This window comes from Aythya fuligula, chromosome 3, assembly GCF_009819795.1.
Source record: "Aythya fuligula isolate bAytFul2 chromosome 3, bAytFul2.pri, whole genome shotgun sequence".
NCBI classification, from domain to species: domain Eukaryota; kingdom Metazoa; phylum Chordata; class Aves; order Anseriformes; family Anatidae; genus Aythya; species Aythya fuligula.
In genome coordinates, this window is record NC_045561.1 from 23,232,722 (window position 1) to 23,256,156 (window position 23,435).

Sequence of the window (23,435 nt, forward strand, 5' to 3'; positions counted from 1 at the left end):
CCTAGGGCGTACAAAAAGACACTCAAATAGTTACAAACGGTCAATAAATACATTAAAACATACCGTGTGCCCACGTAGAAATATCATACGCTCTTCTGTTACTCCGCACAATATTATTGAGAAGGTTTTTGTCTTTTTTTTTCCACACAACATCAAAAATTCTTCCCAAACACTCACACACCGTTGTTTCTTTTCTTTATTGGGAATGGGATGAAATTTAAAATCCAGTGTACAAGTAGTAAAAATCGCTGAAAATCTTAAAACGTACAACTCTCAACCACTGTAACAAAACAATCCGGTTTAAATAAGGTCGTCTTTAAAAAAATCGATTTTCTCAACTAATTCGTTATAAAACAGGCAGTATTTCAAAAGGGGTGTTTCCATCACCCAGGATGAATTGTTTGTGCTTCAAAATTTTAACAGGAATATTCATGACAAACAATAAAACCTACTGTAAGTAGAGAGATTGCAGTATGAACTTTCTACGACCAAACATGCTCTCAAACTGTGTCCAGCAACACACCAAACACGTATCCACATCACTACACCATCACCAATTCTAACAGCTAGGAATGGAGTTTTAATAATACTTAGCTCTTCTCATGCTCAAAATTCTTCACAAACATTTAAACGGTCCTAACACTGCTGCAAGTATTATTATCCCCATTTTACGCTCGGGGTGGTGGAGGCAGAGGGGACTGGTAATTTGCCCAGACACAGACCGCATCCCTTCCCTCTTGCTCCAGTTCTCCATGTTCTTTGTCATTTCTTTAATTTTACACTTCATGTACTGGAGAGTCCTAGGAAATGCAGCTGGCATGGTTCCATCTGTGGTTATTAGGCAAGCTGTGCCACTTTGGAAGTTACATGACAAATACGAAAGTAACAATCAATGTGAAGTCCACATCAGAGGCTCAGAATTGATGTCCTAGAATGCCACAACATCTTAAAAACAAGCTTACTCGTTCTGTAACAAAGTGTTAAGGACATAAGGACTAGTTCTCTCTGCTGTATGGACAAAAAGGACTGTAAAAGTCAGTCATGGTGGTAAAAAAAAAAATAAAATTTGGTCCTCATCATCTGTCTGGGAACACTGAAAACCCCAACAGTGGCCCAGCATGTACTGACATTGTACAACAGAAAGAGCATCTAAATGAAAACAAAGTTTCCAGATGCGCTATCTTACTAGGACATACAAATAACTAAGGTTTTTCCTCCCCTACCCCTCAAATTTGAAAATTCGTGAGTCTGAATTACGTCTTAGAAACTGTGTGGAAAAGTAAATGCCTAGCAATGAGCTTCCAGGTATAAAATATGGTATTTTGACTTCATCTTACTGACAATCCCCAATTGTATTATTTCAGTCGATATGAACATTCTGCACAGAAAAGGCATTTCTGATTTTGCCACATTTGCCCTCTTGAATTTTCTACCTTATACCTTGCAGTCTGTGCCCCATTTTGATTTTTATCCTGCCTAGTTTAGTCTTACTCTAAACACAGCGTGATTTCATATTATCCCTTTCAAAAGCTTCAGCTTTGCTCTGCCACTGGACTGCAGGAGCAATGGATAACATTTCAATGCTTTATTACCTGATCTGTAAGAGATGAGGGACACAAAATTCTGTCACTTCTAACAGCAAAATGACCGAGTGTGCAAAATGACATCCCTCTTACAAGCACCTAAAAGGCTACAAAAAGGCACATAAATACTTCATTATTTGTTGTTTCGTGCCTGATCTTGGCATTTTTAGTGTGTCTCCAATAAACGATATACAATGCACACGCTCCCTTGCAATATGGCAGGAACTTGGGATAAAAATGAAGATCTTCAGAAGTGCTTCACAGCTAGCAGTTATTGCTCAGCAGCTCTCTCTCCTTTCAACAAATGCTAGGGCTGCACTACCACCTGCGAGAACGGTGTTCCTACAGCAACCCCAATCCCAAGCCTCATTCCCTAATCCATTTCCCCCTTCATTCCCAAACATCTAAATTTCTAGCAGAGGGGAACAATGCATGTTATGTGGGCTTTTTCCCTAACAGATATCCAAAGCTATTCCTGCCTTCTGTAGAGCTGGTAGGCCAGAAACCATCTCTTTTGCACAGCTGAAGAAGCAAAAAAGAGAAATTTGTTCTCCCTTGGCAGTACAGCCAAAAGGTGGCAGGCTGGCCGAGTACCTCACTTATGGCCATGTCCTGAGAGGTGAGAAGCACATACGGCTTCTTTTGACTTCAGGTGGGGACTGTGGATGTTGATCACCAATGGAAATCAGTCCCAAGGCACTAGGCAGGAATGGAAAAGACATTAACAAAGCTGTTGTGACCTCCTATATAGCTGAAATATCAGGCTAGAAAAGTAAGAGGCATTGGAATCTTCCTTTGGGCTTCCTTGAAGGAAAATGGCAACAAAAAAGGAATGCAAGATCCCTGACAAATGTCTGGCTGAAGCCATTTCTCACTGCTTCAAAAATCCAGGAGATTAAGGGATCATGATACATTGATTCAAATGCGCTAATGTCAAAATGTTTCCATTTCAGACAAGTGCAATGCACTTGCACGTTGTGTGAGAGTGACAGGAGCCCACAGGCCTGCTTGGGCTCCGCAGAGTTTACAGGATGATTTTCGTCTCAGAACACCAGTTTTGTGATGTGAGCCAAGCATTCACACCTAGCCGGCACTAAGACAGGTCAAAGCACCGGACTGAATGCATGTTCACATCACACTGGACTTACAGCTGCCTTGAAACTGCAGCCCTGAAAAAAGGTTAAAAAAGGGAAGGCTGATGCTTTGGCAATTCATTGTCTGTTACATAGTCCAAAAGCCTCAAAACATATCAGTAGCTCGACTAGTGGCAATTCACTATTGCATGACTGGTAGTCACAAAGAAAGCATTTCTTAATAATTAAAGCAGTCATATTGATTGGGTGCTTTTTTCACAATTCCTCCAGATCAGTTAAATCCACAACTACTTTCAAGAACAGCGTGTCATCTCTAACATAGGTATTCTTTGTGTTCTCCAGAACCGTGTGCGGCACAAAGCGCGGGCATCCAGAGGCAATATTCATTTCTCCATCCGGCCTTTTGAAGCTGCTGCTGTTGGGGTCAGCTCTAAAGTTTTCCACAATGTGATTTTTTTTCCCACTTTGGTCCAACAGCATAAGCGTAACTTTTTGCTTGAAAGGCCAAGGCAACAGTGAGTCAAACTCGCCTCTCATGACTACAAAGTAAAGCGAGACGTGCGTTCCCTTGCCTGAGCCATCCCCATTCAGATATGCTCTCGCACATAACCTGTACCCACAGCGGCTGGTGTAAAAAGGCTGGCTGAATATAGAGAGCACACGGCCTTCCACTGCTTCTTTTTTCTTCATTTTATAGTCCGTGATTTTCCAAATTAATTTCCCACTGTAGCACGTGCCTTCCAAAAGCTTAAATCGTTCTTCATTTTTATTGAGCTGTGCTTTGTGAATATTGATTTGGAGATCATGTTTGCTGGACTGACCTTCCAAAACAACTGGAAAAAAAGAAATATTCAGTAAAATAAAATGGTCAGAACACTGGATACAAAGAGTGACCAGACTGGAGCTGACAATATGTAAGAACGATACTGAGCAGAGACTGTTAACTAATGCTAGCAGCACTGTGGCTGTTGACTTTTTAAAATTATTTTTATTATTGTAATTGCAGCAGGTAATTGAACAAGGTAAAACACGACTGCAAGCCAGATTTAATGTCTGACAACAGACACTACCACTGCTCACATCACAGTGCCTCAGGAATTCAGGAGCTGGGCCCTGTGGTGACACCGTGGAGTAGGGGAAGGTGGGAGGATGGAGCACACACTACCATGGGTTGGTCTTAGAAAGCAAGAATAAGCAAGTTATTTCTGGCTAAGAGCCACAGCTGACTGTCTGCAGTACCAGAGCCTCTACTTAGCCACCACAACATCAGCAAAAATCCCAAACCCACGCAGAAAAGAGACAGAAGTCCCAACATACCTAAGCGCTGATCGTACGACTCCATAAGGGCAATCTTCTGTTTTACATTTTCAATTGTGTCAAACAGGGGTCGCAAGTCTAATTTACTTTGCTGCTGGTTTGCCATCTGTATTAGCTGTTTCACCTGCGATTCCAGACGTGCAGATTTATCCAGGTGACTGGCAAGAGCCTTCCCAGTTAATGTCATTGGAAGAGGGTGGGAAGTAGAGACAAGAGACGTGCATAAAATCAGCCATTCCATTTGAAATAGAGAAATCTTTAACATGTCAGCAATACCAGCTACAATGTGCAATCAATAGTCTGCTGCCTTAGGAACGTATCCAAATGTTCCCTCTCTCGGCGTTTGCTGACTGAGAAACCATCTCTCATTCAGATCCATTCTCACTGCAGTACTTCATTCAACTACTTATTCAAATTTACACCTTCCTATTTCCTATGATCTAGCCATGGGGATTTATTCAGTGTTTTTGCCGAGATCAGATATCCAGACTTCTTTATTGGTTAAAAGAAGAAGACAATACTGTACTGTAAAAAACAACAGCAACGGCAACAAACCAAGAAGGGCTTGTGAAATGTCTGGGAAGCAGTATTTGTTATCGTCTTGCTATTAATGACAACTGGATACACATATTTCAGGATGCAAAAAAGCAATCGGCCAAAAAGGTAAAATCAGTCTCACCTGCGTGCTTACCATCAAGTTGCTATTTTTACCAAACAGTTGTGTAAACTGTTTGAATTCTTTCTCACACTTTTTAACAGCCTCTGCAAGCTGCTGGATTTTAATCTCTTTAGATTCCAGGCTCTTGTACAGGTCAGATATCTACAAACAGAAAAATACAGAGTAAAAACTCCAGGCACAACAAAATACCCTAGGATTGCATTAAAACACATGTGATAGTACAGAAAAAAAAAGAAGAAAGGTTTATAATGCAAGGTCTCCAGCTTAGCTAGATAATTCAAACTTTGTGGATGAGCTCTGGCAAGTACGGAACATCCCTGCATCTTAAACCTGCCCAGCTGCTGCCCAGCTTACAAAGCAAGATTTTTAAGCCACTGTGTTAATGTGGATTGAGGCAGGAGGCTCTGCACTGCTCTGTACTTCCTCTACAGAAGGGACAACTTGAGCGTCTAAGGGCTCCTGTTCAAAGCAATCTGACTGGCCTCTGAAACCTTAAAATGCTCTATCTGCAAACCTTGAGGCAACTGTAAGAAGAGGCTGAAAGCAAATGAGGTGAGCAATGGCAATGAGCCTCCCATTGTGCCTGCCAGAGAATATACGTGCCTGAGCACAAAGAGGTTTCCATCTAATTGCCTGACTTCACTAGAAGAGCTTATTCTGACTTCTGAGGTGTGCAAAGACAATAAAAACAGTCTTTTAAAGTATACTTGAACTAAAACAGGCAACAAATGCAAAATCTCGTATCGTCCTCCAAGCAGCCAAGGACTGTTGAAGAATGCTCATTAAATAAGAGTTACCTGTTCTTCCAATCTAGAGTTCTTGTCCAAAATCTGCAGCATGTGTTCCCTCAGGGCACCATTTTCATGTTCAGCAAGTTTCCCTCTTTTAACCTTAGTGAGGCAGAGGAAGAAGTGAAAGAATAAAATAATCAGATGAACAGATTTGTGAAGCTGGTGGGTAAAAAATGTATTGATGCAAGCATTTAAAACATCCCCTTTGTGACTTTGGAAGTCAGGGAATGGCAGTACTGGTTCTATGTGGTAGCATCTTAGGTGGTAGCAGTACTAGAAACGGTTGTGAAAGAACAAAAAGTGGTTATTTTGATTAATTATTCTGATTGGTTTGGGAGACAAACTCCAGCCCCAAAACAAGCAAAGATTTACAGAACAGTACCTTTATAAGACAGCCATACTGCTTATACGGGCAGTCTACTTCAGTCTCGGGACACACAGTGTGATGCTTTTCAATCTGCATATAATAACAAAAAGACTCTTAATAAAATAAATATTAAATTACTTATTGCACTGATAAAATCTGAATACTTGCATAAAGGGTGAGTAAAGGCCAATATCATGACTGATCACGTAAAGAGGAAAATGAATATTCAGACAATAAGTGAGCTTGGTACTCTCCCATACTGCTAAATACCAGAGCTTTGCCATGACCAAATTCCTCATTTGTCAGGTGGGCCACATATCAGTTACAGGACCAAACAAAGAAAATACTTGGAGTGATGAAGATTTATTGGTGCAAGCCAATGCTTGCGTCTCTGATGCAAGTTTCAGTTTTCATAGTAGTGTGCAATTTGCTGAATCACAGTATGTGGAAGAACTACCAGTACCTCCTTTTTCAGAATGATTTGTGAGCAGTTTTGGACACAAGGCACGGGATAATCAGGACAGTCATCTTTCTCGTGATTCTGGGGAAAAAGAAAAACAACACAACAGTTTGCATTTTTGTAAAGTAGTATACATAAAGGAAGCTATTAATTTGGCATGCAAAAAATAATCATAAACATGCATGTACAAGCCCCATATCACACTGCTGTTCCTAAGAAAGCAACAATAATTGGTATCATTTAAAGCAGATTTATTATGCTTTCTCCTTCAGCTACTCAGCCAAATTTTGATTCACGAGTTATAAAACCCCACTGCAGTGCTAGAAACTTTTTACTCAGAACTATTAGGAAGTAAAACATTTGCTATGGAGTCCAGGGAATGTTTTATAACCTTACCTTTATGTTAATTAACATCACATATTTATTACAGTACTGACACATTTCTTCTCGAAATTTACAGTGCTGACTCAAGTGATCTTTCAGATCTTTCCGAAGGATTTGATCACAACACCCATCGTTAGTGCACTGCAGGCTTTCAAACAAACACTGCTGAAGATGCTCCTACAACACATAACAAGTTAAAGCCCAATGTGTTTCACTGTATCTCCAGTTGTCCAACAGACACACAGAAATATTTGGCAGTCTGGTAACAAACAAAAGTCCATGCACTCCTTCCTAGTGTGAACTTAAAACTAAAGCAAAATTTAGTCCTGTATTTGATTTCTATTTTTCATTCAAAAAGATCAAAGTGGCCAGTACATCTTGGCAAGTTTTTCTGAATCAACTATCACACTGTGCCTAAGTGCGCAGAAATTATGTACAGACACTGTGGATATACTAAAGCTATCTCAGAGCTCACTCCTCAGATAGCTGGAGCTGCGAGGCTTACTGTCATGGCTCTGGGATTGCCCTGGCCTCAGGCCCTGCTTAGCAGCATGGCAGAGGGGGTACGCTGAGCAACAATCTGCTAATCTCTTTTGTGTCACTCTTCCTGATTCTGCATCACACTGCACAGACATTCTGATGTGAGTTATCCTTGCTATTTTTATCATATTTAAATTCCCACATTATTAGTTTCTCACTATTGCATAGAAAACCCTCAGAATTTGACTCACGGTGATCCTCCTGAACTTGCAAAATGATAGATGCATTCACAGCAACATAAAGCAAACGGTTCTTATTAAACCAAGCAGGCAAAACTGGAATAAGCTTACACCCATAACATTTTAAGCATAGCTATACACTGTGAGTAACAAATATCAAGTGATAGTCTATGCACTTAAACCACATTTCTATAAAAACTCTGAAATCTGAAGACAATCACTGAAATTTATCTTATAATACACAAAATTTGCATGAAAACCGAAGGCTTCAAAATTTGATGGAGCAAACTCACCTGATATCGCCCCAGAATTATTTTTGAATTGCAGTCAGGAAAGTTTTTGCAGAACACATGCAAGTTCAGAACTTCTCTTTTACAACAGTTGTCTCTGAATACCTGTAAAGGAGTTAAACCAGTCTTCATATATAGTTATATGGGATGTTATAAAAATATAAAAAGCAAATCTTGGTAACAGATAAAAGTCCATGTCAAAAAAAAACCTGTAACAAAGCTTTTAAGTGCTCAAGTGTAGACTCCATAATTGTGAGTATGGATCTTGACAATTCTTATTAAAAATGCTATAAAAACACAAACTAAAACTTATACTGTGAATTTTCTAGCAGACATAGCATTTTTCCCCATGCATTTATTCCACAGGTGCTAATCTACTTCTCAGCCTGCAGCATTAGTAGCTCAGGAGCTACAAAACCAGTGCCTGAATGCAGAAGAAAGTGGGCAGAGCTACATGCCCCGAAGACCAAGTCAGCTGTGTGTACTGCTCCAGCAGTGCAGAGCACCTTTGGGATAGCAATGATGTTCAGACACCCCATGTATAGGCTCTGAGAAACAGCACTGTTCCCAGTTGTGTAAGCAGAAGCAAAGTAAGCTCCCAAAGCAAACTTTCAGTCTTGTTTAGAGATAAATCTACCTATACGGAGCATTATACTGCTGCTCTGACTTCTGCTAATGTCATTAAGATTTCCACAGGGTAGAAGATAGCGAGTGAAAAGCAACTATCATATGGACAGTCACAATTTCGTCTGAGGAGTAAGAGAGAGAGAGGGGAAGGAAACATTTGATTTCACTGGGAAATTCATTTTGTCAGGATCAAGTATGTAGCATACTTTCAAGCTTTGGCATATAAATAAGAACAAATGCATCCACTACAAATATTCAGTTGGTTGCAAAATAAGAAATATGAACTTGTCTTTTCTTCCAAGAAGTTATCAAAATGCAAATTAAGTCTGTTGGGTTAATTAGATATTACAGAAATAATCAAGGCAGCAAATTACAACCAAGTCAAAAATCAAAGGCAATTAAATAAAAGATTCCCAAGCAAGTTTGGGGATAAAAAAAGTAAGTCAATAAACTCTCACTATAAAATATAAAACTCCACTATAAAAAACATCCAAAGACTAGAGAAGATTTAAACACTGTGAACCTATTTGACAGTTTACTGGAATACAGAGGACAGAAGCGAAATAAGTTCAGAACACAAGGTGTAAAACGAAGCTTTAGCTGTACATCCTGATTTCCTTTCTGAGAGAACATCAGTGAACATACAATTGCACTCAGCACTGTTTCATATGACAAAAAATACTCTTCCCCTGAGGACTAAAAGACTCAGATCCATCTTGTTCTCGTCTGTCTTGCTTTTCCATGCAGATGGTCACTGCTGAAGCAACTGCAACTACAGCCACTTACCTCGTGCATTTTTATTGTTTCTTTGTCGACAGGACAGGTGGGTACTGCATTCAATTCTCTAGATTACAAGAAAAGTTACATTAAACCACAGAAAATTTCATTTATTTTACAAAATGAGGCTATACCACAATCTGCCTGGCAGAAGTCAGTACTAGATATGTAAGTGGCAAGGCACAATATTCACATAATGTGAATGGCTGAATTTTGATACGGCAAAGGGTGAAAGGGAGGATTTCCCTCAATTTTTATGAAGCCTTTTAAATGGTCAGCCATACCTTGAAGTCTGAATTTAAGTATCTCTTATTGCAAGATTTCATTCTGTCTGTTGACACATTTCTTACAAAGCATCACAAAAGATGCTTTATACCAAAGCAATGCTTAGTTTGTGAAATCACTAATGTTCTAGTTTGTTAAACTATCCAAAAAATACACAGCCAGTCCTGTTAATTTACTAGCTGCAGAGCAGAATGCTAAACCAGGCATACCTTCAATGTTCAAAAAAGCATTTGGGCTTTTGCACAAGTGCCAGGTAGTACAGAATACAAGAGAAAACAGTCTTGCAACATGGACTGGTACTAGAAGCAGGTGGCCACCTAACAAGTGAGGATGATGAAAAGGCAGAAGTGTTTAATGTCTTTTTTGCCTCATTATATAACAGCAATGAGCGATCTTGGGCAGCTTGGACTTTAGAGTTGGAGGATCATGACTGGGGGAGCAGTGACTTTCCATCTGTGGTCACAAAATTATAAGGCTAGAGCTGTATCAGCTTGGCATTCATAAGTCCCTGGAGCCTGACAGGATTTGCTTCAGAGAGCTGTGGGAGTTAGTGGACGCTACAGCTGGAGCCCCCTCAACAATTTACCAAAGGTGGGGGCAGCCTGGGGAGGTCCCTGCTGACTGGCAGCCAGCACTACACCCGTCTGCAAACTGCGCATGAGAGAAGGCCCAGGAAACCACAGAGCTGCCAGTGCAGGCCACGGGCTGTCAGGTCTGGGGAAGAGGAGGCTGAGGGGCGGCCTCACTGCTCTCTGCAGTTTCCCGAGGTGGGGACGCACAGAGGGAGGTGTTGGGCTCTGCTCCTGGGAATCGATGGCAGGATGCACGGGAGTGGCATGGAGCTGGGCCAAGGCAGGCCAGACGGGGCATGAGGAAACATTTATTTACCCTCAGGGAAAGTCAGACACTGGGACAAGCTTCCTAGAGAGGTGGTTGATGCCCCACGCCTGTCAGTGCTCAAGAGACAGCGAGGCAATGCCCTCAGTAACATGCTTTAATTTTTGGGCAGCCCAGAGGTGGCCAGGCACTTGGACTTGATGGTCTTTGAAGGTCCCTTCCAACTGAACTATTTTACTCTATTCTAAAAATCAATGCAAGAAATACAAAATCCAGTCTAGCTCGCCCCAGTCCTCTTTAAAGAAGTGATATGGAAGCAAATGAAAGCAATATTAATCTAACCACCAGTACCAACCAATAATGTGCAATAATGCAAAAAAAAATTCACCTGAATAGTACAATAATAGAAAGGCAGACCTAGACGGTGTCTCTCTCAATAATGTTTAAGTTTACATCAAAAGTTTCCATATGCTGACTTTCACGTAGTTACCAAAGCAATCCTATATTCCTTACCAGCACCATGTAAGGTCATTAGAGATACCTTTAAAAAGCTGAGTGTGCAGTCATTAAATTCAGCAGTTTCCACTGACTCCTACATATTATCAGATGATTACTATTATTATGGCTTTTACTGTTGATTTATGAAAGGTGCTGACTTCTGTTCAGAACAGGAGGACAGGGAGCATGTAGATACAGAAGGAGTCTGTACTAACCGCAGAGTAAGAATGCACTGCTGGCAAAATCGGTGACCACATCCTGTCTGGTGGGGATTGTGAAGGACTAGGTGGCAGTAGGCACACTTGTACCGGTCCTCTAAGGTTTCCACAAACTTGTAGTCAGCATCAGGTTCGAAGTCCAGAGAAACAGCACTGGCAGAGTTCTGGCGTGTGAAGATGCCTGAGAGACCAGCGAATTCGTCACAGGCCATGGAAGCTGCACAGAAAAACCACACACAGGAAGAATCCCGTCAAATGCTCACAGTCAGTCACATCACCTCAGCTACAGCTTACAGTGGACTGCAACCTGTCTGCAGGTTTCCATTTGCAGAAAGGTCCAACAGATTTCAGAGGGGAATGGGGCATCGACTACAGAAGAACAGCAGAAGGCTCAGAGGACCACAAGATAACATTTACATGACAAGCACTAAAACACACTTTATAAGAAGCTTCACAATCTGAAAACTATTCCCCAGAACAAAGTAAAAATAATCCTTAATTCCTTAATCTTTTTGCAGCAGCTGATAGTCTCAAAAAATTAAACAGTCAGAGCTGTAGTCGGGGAAAGCAGAGGCCAAGTCATGACCTTAAGGTTTGCCAGGAAAGTCTACACTTAATGTAAAGCCCTCCCACATGGTATTCTGAATTCACTGCAGTGGTGCAAGCAGAAGACAGCTTTGTGATTCATGGCAAGGAACATACAAAAAAAAAAAAAAAAAGGAGCAAGGAGATTTTACCTTCAGTTTAAGTGTTACAGCAGTCAAAGCCTCTTAACTTGACATCTTTCTTTTTCCAGTTGATCACTCATAGCAGTAGACTATACTCCTATTTTTTCAAAAATTTACTTAATTATGTGCAAGTTCTTGGCTATATTAATCCTGCCTGCAAGATGTGATGGAAAAAAAAAAGTAAGATTTCAATCAGAAACGTGACATAAGTTTTTCACTCAATTTATAAAAGCTCACAGCAGATGAATGCTATGTTAGTTTTCTAAAGGAAAAACCAGCAACATTTGTTTCCAGTCCTAATAGTCACAAACCTTAATGTTTGCCCTAGTCCTTCAATCTCACAGTACTTTTTTGCAAGCAGCCCAAGACCTAAAGCTGCTCAGGTTTTCCTTTCTTGCAGCTCTGCATTCAGAAGACATTTATACTCACAGGATGTGTACAAACACGCAGTGCCTGCCACAACCACCTCCTCTTAAATAAAAAACGTAACTCAAGAGTTTGCTCTTCGGCTCATGTTTCTGCACCTCATTCCTGACAGCATAAAACTCACTCTGAACAGGCGTTACGATGAGGCAATTAAAACACATACGCTCCATCTAAAGCACTGCCTGTAGGGTTATAGCAATGCAGAAGCTTTTTATTTGTGTGAACTCTGAGGCACCCTGCAACAGAGCTTTGGCTCTCAGGATGCTTCATGGGGAGGTGCTCGATTTTGTGGCCGCACTTCAGCAGACTGCTTCCCTGCGGGCACATCACCCTCCCTGTCAGTCACTCGAGTCACTTTTACTGGCAGCAGCACCTCCCCGAGAGGTCTGACTCAGCTCCCGCAAGGTCACAGAGGGTGCATGCTGCTTTAACGGGGAAGCAGGGCTGGCACATCACTATCAGCAACCCCACAGCTGGCATGAGGCAGCACACCAAGCGCTGACACACTGGCACGCCGCGTTCGGCTGTGGGCTGTTGGCCTTAGAAAGCAGCGATGAGTGCAGTGCAGCATGGAGCTCAAACATCTCCTGGGGCTCAGAAAGCAATGTGCATTTTCTTTGCTGCTTCGAAATCCCACTCTTCGAAGGAGATCCTTAAGGTAGAGAGCCGCGACTCCCTGTAGGCCTGTGGGGCGCCCACCCACCAGCCTGCAGGACAGGAGGTCAGGGTTGTCAGTCAGCACTGATCATGTCGTCTGACCCTTCCTCCTCTTAAAAACAGGGTTTCCATTCCTCTGGTGCTTACTAAGGAGCGATTTGATTTTCCTCATGCCCAGCAGGGACCTGAAGGAGCAGCCTAAAGGGCTTACCAGCCTCACGCCTCAGCCCAGCGGCGGGGGCCTCCATGGAAGGTGAGCGATGGCCACAGTGACCAGTGCAGCATGAGCCATCTGCAGGCAAATCTGCTATGAACCCACTGCTCAGCGGGAACCCCAAAACACATTTCCCTCCTCTTGGTTACAAATGTCCCTTCCTGTTTAAGTAACACCCAATTTCTCCAGTCCTATCACACTCCAGGACTTGCATTATCCAGCGTTATGGACTTAGCAAGTTGATGCTGCACTGTGTAAAAAGCATACCAAAAAAACCCACCCCACAATTATCAACTTTTGCCTTTAAGGGTCTGCCCCAAGACCCATCCACACCCTGACAACTCAGGACATTTACCATTGCTGCCAGCTGTTTTATGACTGGGTTGGTGGCCATTTTTGTGAGGAAAGAGGCCACAGGAGGTGTTTCTGTGAGGGAACAGGCCACATGGGACATTTTTGTGAGGAAACAGGCCATGCAGGGCACTTTTGTGTGAAAATGGGCCATACGACATGCCTTGGCTCCACTAAGGACTCCAGTGCGGCCTCAGCCCCTTGATGGCCCAGTGCCTTCCTGCCATTACCTAGCACAATCCTTCAGCCCTGGGTCGGCTCTTCCACAGGGCTGGGACTGAGCAATGTTGGGCATACCTCAGAAAAGGGGCACCTTTTGCCACATGCCAAAGCCAAGTGCACTGGACTAGGTGAGCCCTGAGGAAGGCTGAGGTGACGCCTGGGTGACAGACCCGCCGCCAGCCAACACTCAGTGTGATGCATCCCCACCACCACCACAGCAGCTCCGGGCTGTCTGTAGAAGCCCTTCTTCCCCTCCCAGCCTGCGCCTGTTCTCTTTGAGCTGAAACCAGTGGGAAACCATCGGGGAAAAAAGCACATTTTGCGCGTGTGTGCCCGCCGCTGGTTGACTGAATCAGCTTCCTGCTTACGCCACTGCCCGGCCCACGCTGGAGCTGAGGTGTGCTTTCACTTCTGCCTGCTCACGGCCACGAACAAAGCAAAAGCATCCTCTCTTTGCATATGTGGCGAGTTTTTCTAGTGTGTGTGTGAAGTGCAGTATCGTTTGAAAATACGCGGCACTGGCAGGCCCGTGCTGCATGGCGATGCTCTTGCAGCAGCCACGCACCACAAAGCTGCAGAGAGATTTTCATTGCGACCCCAGTGCAAAAGCACCCCCAAAAATGAAACAATCTATAGGCACTGAAAACCTACATGTCAAAATTGGATCTCTATATGACAAAATGATCAGAATTAGCTTTGACCCCATGTTAGAGAAGTGGTTTGAATCACTTAGGCCCAAGTCCTGCGAAGATGTACCAAAGGGTGGGAGCTGAATGGCAGCACAGCACAAAGCTGATGAACAATTCACAAATAGATCAATTCACAAATGCCCCCATGTCATTTCAGCATCCCAGCCCTACCTACACCAACAGCACAATACGTAAAATGCTTCTGGAACAACTTTTATGTGTAACTGTGTTGCACACGGATGCTTTAATCTCACTGGAAATAATCCAAGATGGAGAAATTTCATAACACAAATGCAAGTTCTTAATTGGGGGCTATCCAGTTTTAACTACCACCACACCAGGTGAAGGCCAAACGTTTCTGGAAAAATGGTCCACACTTGGCATATCTTGCTGTTCAGAAATGGAGTAAGACACACAGAACAAAGGAAGAAAAATCAACATGGGCATGACTTCCTATCATATGGCCATTATATTAACATTTCTAAACCCACATTAAAGCAGTTCCCCCCAGCAGTGATGTTGCCTATCCACGTCACCAGCAGTCAGAAAGGAGAAGACACAGTGTGCAGCACTGATATTGAACTGTCACTGAGAGATTAACATTTTTTTAGCCATGTACCTACTGCACACAGAGAAAAACACCCCTATAATGCGGTAGTTCTTTTTTAAGAAAGTATGTTTTTCCTGTTTTCTCTCACGTGAGAGTAAGTTCCCAAGAGAGGTTATCGCATTGCCACTTGAGCTACGAGCACATCAGCCACTGCAGCTGGCTGTTGTACTGAAACATCCAGACTTGTAGACCCAAGGCACAGGCACCAAGTGCTACCAGGCCTTGTAGACAGAGAAGGGCAAGTATGTGAATTGTTATCACAGATTTGGTCATCAAGCTTGGACAAGAAAACTGGATGCTTGGTCCTGCTGCCTAGCAAGTAAGAGGTGCTACCAGCTGAGAGCACAGTCTCAGCTGGGTTCAGTGTTTGAGGGAGGATAATGCTCAGCTCTGCTCCAGGGTTGGGGCATTGCTCAGTAAAAAACACCGCGATCGCTTCCTTACGTAACATGCTTCCATGAAATACATGTAATAGGGCATGAAAAAATGTTATACACCTGTATTCCTACACTCCAGCTCTGGTTCAGCTCTATTCCTTTGCCCCAAGATGCTTGCTAGGGACAGGTCTTAGAGGATGCCCTGTCCCTCCCTCTGAACATTATCCACCTTATACGGCCTACCAGAACTGGAAGCCTGCCTTGGTCATGACAGGGAAAGTTTTGTAAAAATCAATTCACTTTAGAGTTCATCAGTTCACTCAGATGAACAATTCAAAAATAGATCAATTCACTTCATTGGGAGCTGACAAAGAAACGATAGAGGGGAACATACCTTACCTTAACATGACCCTCTCCAAGCTGCCTTATAAACTAGGTAGATTAGCTGCCTCCTGAACTTTTGAATTAAAATAAACCAATTTATATAATTTACTAGTAATAGAAGGCTTCTCCACAAAAAACAATCCATTTTGGGGACAACAAAGATATGCCCTAACTCTTAACATACACATCTGAACAGGTCTGCTAAAGGACTACCATTAATGTCCACTCACATTTAGAATACTTACTGATTGAAGGCACAGCAGATTATATTGAACCACAGAAAGAAAAGCAGATGATGCCGCCTGACATCACTGCTGGATCATCCTTGTCCCTCCTAGCCCAGGAAGAGTTACAGTGTCTTGACTGCTGACAACAAAACCCGCTCGCAGAGTCCCTGTATGGAGAAGGAGCCTGGCTGCACCACTTGTGGCCTCAGCCCCGAGGTCACGGAGGAAAAGGATCCAGCACAGACTCACCACCGATACACAGGGCTCACTCCTTCTTCACCTGGCAGCAAATCAACCCCAAAAGCTATCCTGCTATTGTCCTAATTGCTTAAAAATCACAGTGCAGTGACCAACTGGTATCCACAAAAGAGTACTTCCAACAGCAATCATTTCCTATCGGATACGTGCCTGTGGCCCCACAGAGCACGTTGCTGCAGAGGGCAGCAGAATCAAATTTGATTTCATTTGTATATAGGCAATATTATCCCATTCAAATTCCAGTATTACCTTATTCTAAAAGTACAATAAAAGTTTACTAAGCAAGCATCAATTTGCTAATCTCCAAAGGCACATTTTCACCAAGTGGAGTAAGGCAGTACAGTTTCCTTAAGCATTACAGTAAATCCCAAAGCATTACAAAAAAAAAAAAAAAAAAAAAAAAAAAAAAAAGAGAGAAATGTGACTTCATTATTTTTAAGCCATAGATTACAACAGAGATAACACTTTAAAAATTAAAAATACACCCATACAACTAACGAATCGTATCGGGTGCTGAGGTAGCTTTCATTTTACAGCCAGCTTGCTTATTTGCTACATCTGCTATTTTCCCTGGACTTCCTAATCACTCATTAATTTTATATCACCAATAAATCTCTCTACATCTAACCAGCACAGTATTATGTTACAGTAATATGGACTTTTGTCTTAAAATAATCGCATTCACAGCTGGAAATTCATTTTCTTCCTAACACTGCTGGAGGTCGCATTCAAGAGTCATTAAAAAGAAGAAGAAATCAATGAAACTACCCTATAACCTAGATATTAAAGCTAAAGTGAACACAACACACTTTTTTTTCCCCCCAGTGGCTGCATTTCAAGCCAGTAAACCCTGATGGTCCTCAAGAAAATACTGTACAGGTTGTTCTCCATCAGACCACTGTGCCCCAGAACCGAGCAATTCCTTCATTCGACACTCACTTCTGCATCAACACATGGATGTTTTACTGTCCTCCCGAGCACCAGCAGAAATTCATGCAGGAAGGCATGCAGTGAGCCTCACCGCTCTTACAGCCCAGCACTCGGCGCGGCAGTGCTGGTGTGGCGCCGTTCCTGAGATCTTTCAGACTCTGAAGCCTTCTCCTAAGGCAGCCACGCAGCACCCACACATCCCTCTGCAATAGCTAGTACCTGAAGAGCCACTTAAGGATGACAAAAGGTTATAACTGTATTAAATTCCTGCCCTCATTAACAAGACACGTTTTGGTAGGACTGTACCTGGAAACTGTAGCTGATCCTCAATGGGGAGAAAATGAGAGAGAGAGACAGAGAGAGAGTGCGCACGAGTCTGAGCTTTGTGGTTAGAATAACAGTACGAGCATTTAAAACAGCAAGGGAGTGGAAATCCCCTGGTGTAGCTTTGAAAAGATCACGGCTAAAACTGTTTCAGAGGAGCTAGGACAGAAGCAAGCCATTGAAAAGTATTTTCCCTTGCAGCATCGATGTAGCGGCTGCAGAATTCACTATCTGGAGAAGCATAAGGTTACTAAGAACCTTTCTCACAGTTTTTGTCCAAGATACAGAGGAGTCTTCACATTGATAGCATCACTTTCACAAAAGCAGTGAGTGATGTGACAAAAGGAAAAACAAATAGTCAGCAGGAAGCACTTCAGGATGCAAGGACCAGCCCTGCAAATCCCTACACAGGCAGCCCTTGTGGGCACAGGTGGATCCGCTCGCTGCAGGAAGCCGAGGAAACTGCACCGCCTCGAACACGGAGCTATTCACAGGAACTTACGCTCAAGGCTGCATGGACATTTTACACTTAAACTCAATTTTCCAACTGAGATAAAACCTATTTTATGAAAATAAATGTTTATATTTGGATTTGCAATAACTGAAGCAGCCATGCATCCTAATTATTTCATAGCCTGAAGTACCTCCACAGACTGTGTACGTCACCCTCCTTTCCCCCGACCAAGCCACACTTCCCTTCCCGTAGGTTCCATCTCTAGCCCCTCCGCTGGCTTTCTGGTCTCTTCTTTTAATTTATTTGGTATGTTAACAAAGAAAGCCATCAGCTTGAGTACTGGGCCTTGGCTTGGTCAGTTAGATAAGCCCCTAACTAAGCAAAGTAATAACAGTTACTTGCCCCGCGAAGTACCTTATTTTCCCTAAAAGCAAAACATTTGAGCACTCCTGTTGTTTAAAATATGGGTATTCCAAAGAAAGCTTTCTTTCTGTCTCATAGCAAATGCCACACATACTCTCTTTACCCTTTTCCCTTTAGTTAAGCTTGCTCCCAGAGCGTTTCTAACCTGGTTCAATCACTATCTCCCCTCCCAGGCAGCATTTCAGCTTACCACATTTTCCTGAACCTTCCCTGAAGCCCTGGAACAGCTGCGTCATCGCTGAGGTCAATACAACGCTGGCAAAGTGAAAGGCATCTACTTGAAGGCATGCTGCTTCTTCATGTGATCGATTAAACTGCTCCAAGACGCATTTCGAGGCATAGCCTGAGCCCACTTCTGTGTTTAAGCTCTATAAAGCAGAAGGTATCATTTCGTCCTCTCAATGTCCTTAGGATGCGCCTTGGTCAAGCTGCCGGCCAGGCACAGCCTCTGCAGGCTGACACCAGGAGAGGGAAATGGCTCTCACGGGGATTGTCCTTGAAGCAGGCGGCTCTGGAGGAAGCACCTGTCCCGCCGGGGCCGTCGGGAGGCAGCGCTGCAGGGAGCCTAACGCAGTGAGCGCAGCTCCAGGAAGCGCCATCTGCTTCTGGGAAGCTTTGGGGAAAGCCCCAAATGGAGAAGTTGAGTAGGAGCAGGATCTTCATTTTAAACAACCTCACTCTGCAGATGAGTAGCAGGCGATGGGCCAGTCTTGTTCATGGGCAGCCCTCGATTTCCTGCAGCTAAGTGCAGTGCTGAGGACTGACCAAAGCAGGGGAAAACAGCAAGGACCATCAGCAAGCACAGAGCACGCATGACAGGATGACAGTAGGTGAAAAGACAGAAGGGAAGAGCACTTAGGAATGAGGGGAAAGAAACAAAGATGTGGGAACAACATAAACAAGCAAAAAGTACTGAAATGAGGTAACATTTAAGGGATGGAGAGCAAGAAAATGAACTTTTTTTTTTTTTTTTTTTTTTCTTGAAGTGTATCAAAACCAAAGCTAAGTCCTCATTTTTCCTAACAAATAATAGGCCGCCACACGTTTTGCATGACTAGGCCCAAGAAGCTTTTAACGTTAGCTCTCCTTCCCTGCCACCAGGCACATACCGCTCAGCCACGGCAGCCATCAGTGCCTATTCAAGGCACAGGAGGCTTGTTTTAATTCTCCGAGCACACAAGCATCTGACTTGGTCTTAACGAGTGACTTAATCAGCACGTACACAGAAATCTGAATAAACTCATGTGGTGGTTTAGCTACCCGAATTACTAGCACAAAATCAAATTCTGCTCAGATCTCCAGGACACAGGAGATTTTGGCAGGCCACCCGCTTCTCAAATGCTCACTAGTTCTAGGGGTTAAAGACTTCTTTCACCCCAGCTGCAGGAGTTCACGAACCCAGTGGATTTTGCTCAAATACATGCATGCATCTGATGGCATACAGATATACATTTCTTAGCCACAGTCCTCACTGATAGGGAAATCGCGAACGTCAGACACCGAATGGCAGCAGTGACCCCGTGAACTTGCTCTCGGGGAAGTGATGACAGTGGAGATTGTCACTGTTGTCTTTTCTTAAAAACAAAAAAGGGGAAAGGACACGTTCTTAAGAAGTCCTGATGAGACCAAACATGACACGCCAGAGGTTTGCACAGGTAGAGATGGGGAGGTGCTCTCGCACAGCCCGTTATCAGGTGAGCTGCCATGTAAGGATGATAACATGCTCAGGGTGGCACCCAGCCCTGTTCTTGCTGTTGGCACCACTTTTAGCTTTATTATATGCATCATATAATTATTATATATATATATAAGTTTTAGCTTTATTATATATATTATATATTTAGCTTTATTTTACTGAACAGTATCGCTGTGTTTTTACTGACCTTAAGGCGTGCCTCATGCATCACCAAGGTCAACGTTGGTAATTCCTCAGAGAACAACTGCCCTGACATGAGGTTTAACGTCAATGACAAAGAAACAGACAAGTTTTCTTCACAGATAGTGCCCAGTAGCCTTGCATAATGTTTGCCATTGAATATGCGATCCGGTGACCACTGATACCTGCTGCCCCTAGGACAACGTTAAGAAATGAAACCTGTGATTTTGCTTTCACATTTAGTAAGGACCACGTTCCAGTTTCAAGTGCATGGATTCACTGTTGGCTTAGGGCAGAAACTCTGTGTCAGAAACTGATAACACAGCCTCTGAGCAGATGAGGCTGAAAACTGTATGGGCTCACCGACGATAAGACCTCACAGCAACTATTTTGGGCAAAACTACTTTGCAGATTGCTCCTCTCCTTGAGGCTTGTTTCGTCACTAGGTGGCTTTGCGTAGTAACAATAAATAGCTTTTGCATTTCAGTATTACCTTCCTCAAAATACAGACACAGCAGCATAGAGAACATGGTATGCAGATGTCAATACACTACAAACACAAACTTGCTTTAAGAGTCCCCCACACAAAGACAAATATGCTTATCTATAAAGCGCTCTGGGCAGTCCCATATCAAAACCACTGTGGTTTAGGGTGCAGACAGTTTCTCGCACACTTATTTATTTGTCGCAAGACTGAGCTGTGGAGACTATGGAAATTTTTGCTAAGTTTTTATTAACAATATGCATGACTCAAGTTTCCTTACCCTCCCAAGCAGTGCGGCGCACCAGGGTAAAGAGGTTAGCCTCTTTCCTGGGCTGAGGGAAGAAGGTGGAACAACTGCATGTACAACCCAAACCAATGCAGATAAGAGTGGGATGACTAACAGTGTGAACATTAACTCTTCATGGTCACGAGCCAAGAAACTTGGGAAGAAAAAGGCCAGAAAGCAAAGCGAGGTTCTGACACCGTCACTGCAGATCAGGGCACAGACCCCAGGGGGCATGGGGTGTGTTGGTGTGCTGCTCCTGGCAGGCCACTCAGCACTGCAGAGAATGGGATGCCTACAAGGTGAAAGGAAATACCTCTATCACTGCACGTATCATGAAGATTAAGAGCCCAACAAATTCATACAGACTCCCTGGAGTGCCAGAGAGAGAAATGCTCTCTCCATAGCCAACCATTTATTGAAGATAAATCACCTCTATCTCTTCATAATCAAAGGCTCTGAAAAAAAGAACTGACAAAGATAAAGGCCTGGGGTTAGCTTAAAGAAAGGACACAAATAAAGCCAGGGAGATCGAGCACCCAACACGTCTGTAGCTGCAGACTGAAGCAGACTGAAGTTATCCAAACAATATTGAGCACAAAATGAACAGTTCCTGCCCTGTCTGGAGCTGTGGATATCTGGAGGTGCTGGCTGGATGGATGGGTGGCCAGGCTGGATGGGGCTTTGGGCAGACTGTCCTGGTGGGAGGTGTCCCTGCACATGGCAGGGGGTTGGAGCTGGGTGGGCTTTAAGGTCCCTTCCAACCAAACCACTCTGTGATTCTGTGACATGACCCGGAGCTCCCGACCTGGACTGCAGCTCTCTGCTTTTGATGGCTATGCAAAAATTATGCTCCTGTCTTCAGGAGACTGTTTAGCAAGCACGTGGGTGAAATAATGAGCTGTCTGGCTTCTGTTCTTTGAACTCATTTGAAATTCCTTTTTTCAGTGTCTCCAACAACAGCTTCTTAGCCTTAAAATCCTGTTCTCTCCTGGATGTCATTTCTCATGCTCTCTAAACTCCGTAATTACTACTTTGGTGTATCTTCCCATGACCTATGCGGCGTCAGCGAGTGCCACAAGCTCTGCTTTCTTCCTTCCTGACTTGCCTTCTCTCCAGGCAGTTAACACCTCTTTAGCCAAAGCTTCCTGACAGCTGCTCGCAGGCTCACTATGCTGCTGCAGACCGTCTTCCTGCAGAAGCTCAACTCCGGGCCTCTCCTCCGGCATCTGTGCTGGGGACGATGGCCAGCTCGGACACAACCCACTGCCTTCCCCATGGGCCCCCTGCTGCCCAGTCCCTCGGTACCTGCGTTTGGCACAACCAGCCAGGATTGCTCGTGGGTTCATAACCTTCATCTGTCTACTTACACACATAAAAGCCTTGTCCATGCTCTCGTCCTCCTCCTGCTTTCCAAATACCTGGTTCTCCTGTAGCGTGGTCTCTATGTATTATTTATCCGTCCTGCATGACTCAGGGATCATTCTTCTAAGCCACAGCTACAACCACATCACCTCTCACTTCTCCAGTGCACCAAAACCCCAGCTTTCAAAGCCTGTTCTCCTCTCCAGGCTCTCAAAGCCCAGTCTCCCTCCGCTTGCTCCATCACCACCTCTGTCTGGATGCTGCTTACTGTCGTATACCTGAGCCAGCGCGTAGTGGCAGGGGGTATGTTTCGGAGGGATGCCAGCCATCTGCTCTCCCTCACATCTCCACCAAGCAGCCGCACACAGCAGCCTTCTGCTGAGCTGTGCAGAGCTGGAGGGCCCCGATGCGAGCTGCAGGCCCCCTGTGCTCACACACCGTGCTCCTGGCCCCGATGAGCGCTTCTCCCCGTGACAGCAGCGCACGAGACGATAAAGCTGGCAGCGAAGGCAGCTCCTCCAGCAGCATCAGGCGCTGCGACTCGGGCAAGGGTAAAAGGCACCCACCAAGGCAGCGCAGCCGGCGGGGCTGACGCGAGGCGTGATGCGGGGCCAGGTGAGCACCAGGGCTCCGTGCTCAGCGTGGGAGCTGTGCCATCTCGGCTCGGGCTGCCCTAAAACACCCGCTGCCAGCCCCCAGCAGGCCTGACCCCACACACCCCGCAATTCCCAGACACCCGCTACGAGGACACCTGCCCCCAAATCCCCCCAAATCGCCCCCAAACCTCCCGGCCCCGCCGCACCTGCCCCGGAACTCGCTGCCCGCCGACCTCTCCCGTGGCTGCCGGTGCCGGTGCCGCCTCCGGGAGCCGCTTTCGCTTTCGGGGCGGCCGCGGGGCGCGGGGAGCCCGGCGGCGGCGGGCCGGGAAGGGCGCAGCCGCGCCCCCAGCGCCCGATGGTGGGGAGGGGGCTGCCAGGGCCTGAGCCCGGCCTGAGGCTGCTGCTGCTCGCCCGCCTCGCCGCCGAGACCCCCCCCCCAACGCCTCAGCCCGCACCGGGCTCCCCCGGCAGGCTGGATGCTGGCAAAATACCATCCCAGCACGGGAACAAAAAAGCATAATAGATGGGAACCAATCAGGCTCCGTTGTCTCAAGTGTCTGAAGAGCATGCTCTAAATAGTGGTAATAAAACATAGCTGCAGAAGGGTTCTTCTAATGCTGTGAATGAA

General features: G+C 44.5%; 1 protein-coding gene across 2 annotated transcripts; it reads right to left on the reverse strand.

Moving 5' to 3' along the window:
* Positions 1–188: 188 nt before the first annotated feature.
* TRAF5 (TNF receptor associated factor 5) lies at positions 189–23,066 on the reverse strand. 2 transcript variants are annotated; one of them, XM_032185583.1, is made up of 12 exons: positions 23,011–23,066; positions 11,664–11,808; positions 10,924–11,143; positions 9,098–9,155; positions 7,688–7,789; positions 6,688–6,852; positions 6,295–6,372; positions 5,847–5,921; positions 5,471–5,563; positions 4,686–4,814; positions 3,995–4,163; positions 189–3,510 (listed from the first exon to the last, which is right to left on the reverse strand). In XM_032185583.1, the coding sequence occupies exons 3-12, from the start codon at positions 11,136–11,138 to the stop codon at positions 2,933–2,935; spliced, it is 1,662 nt and encodes a 553-aa protein (XP_032041474.1). In that variant the 5' UTR covers positions 11,139–11,143; positions 11,664–11,808; positions 23,011–23,066; the 3' UTR covers positions 189–2,932. The 2 variants fall into 2 exon arrangements, with proteins under 2 accessions (XP_032041474.1, XP_032041473.1); XM_032185582.1 differs by having other exon boundaries at positions 4,674–4,814.
* Positions 23,067–23,435: the final 369 nt, after the last annotated feature.

Bases quoted from the DNA above. Each gene is read 5' to 3' on its own strand.
- TRAF5 (XM_032185582.1), bottom strand. From the start codon at position 11,138: ATGGCCTGTGACGAATTCGCTGGTCTCTCAGGCATCTTCACACGCCAG. The intron at 5,922-6,294 runs GTACTGGTAGTT...TATTATATGCAG, and splicing joins AAATCATTCTGAAAAAGGAG to ATTGAAAAGCATCACACTGT. The intron at 4,164-4,673 runs GTGAGACTGATT...TTAACTGGGAAG, and splicing joins ACTTGATGGTAAGCACGCAG to GCTCTTGCCAGTCACCTGGA.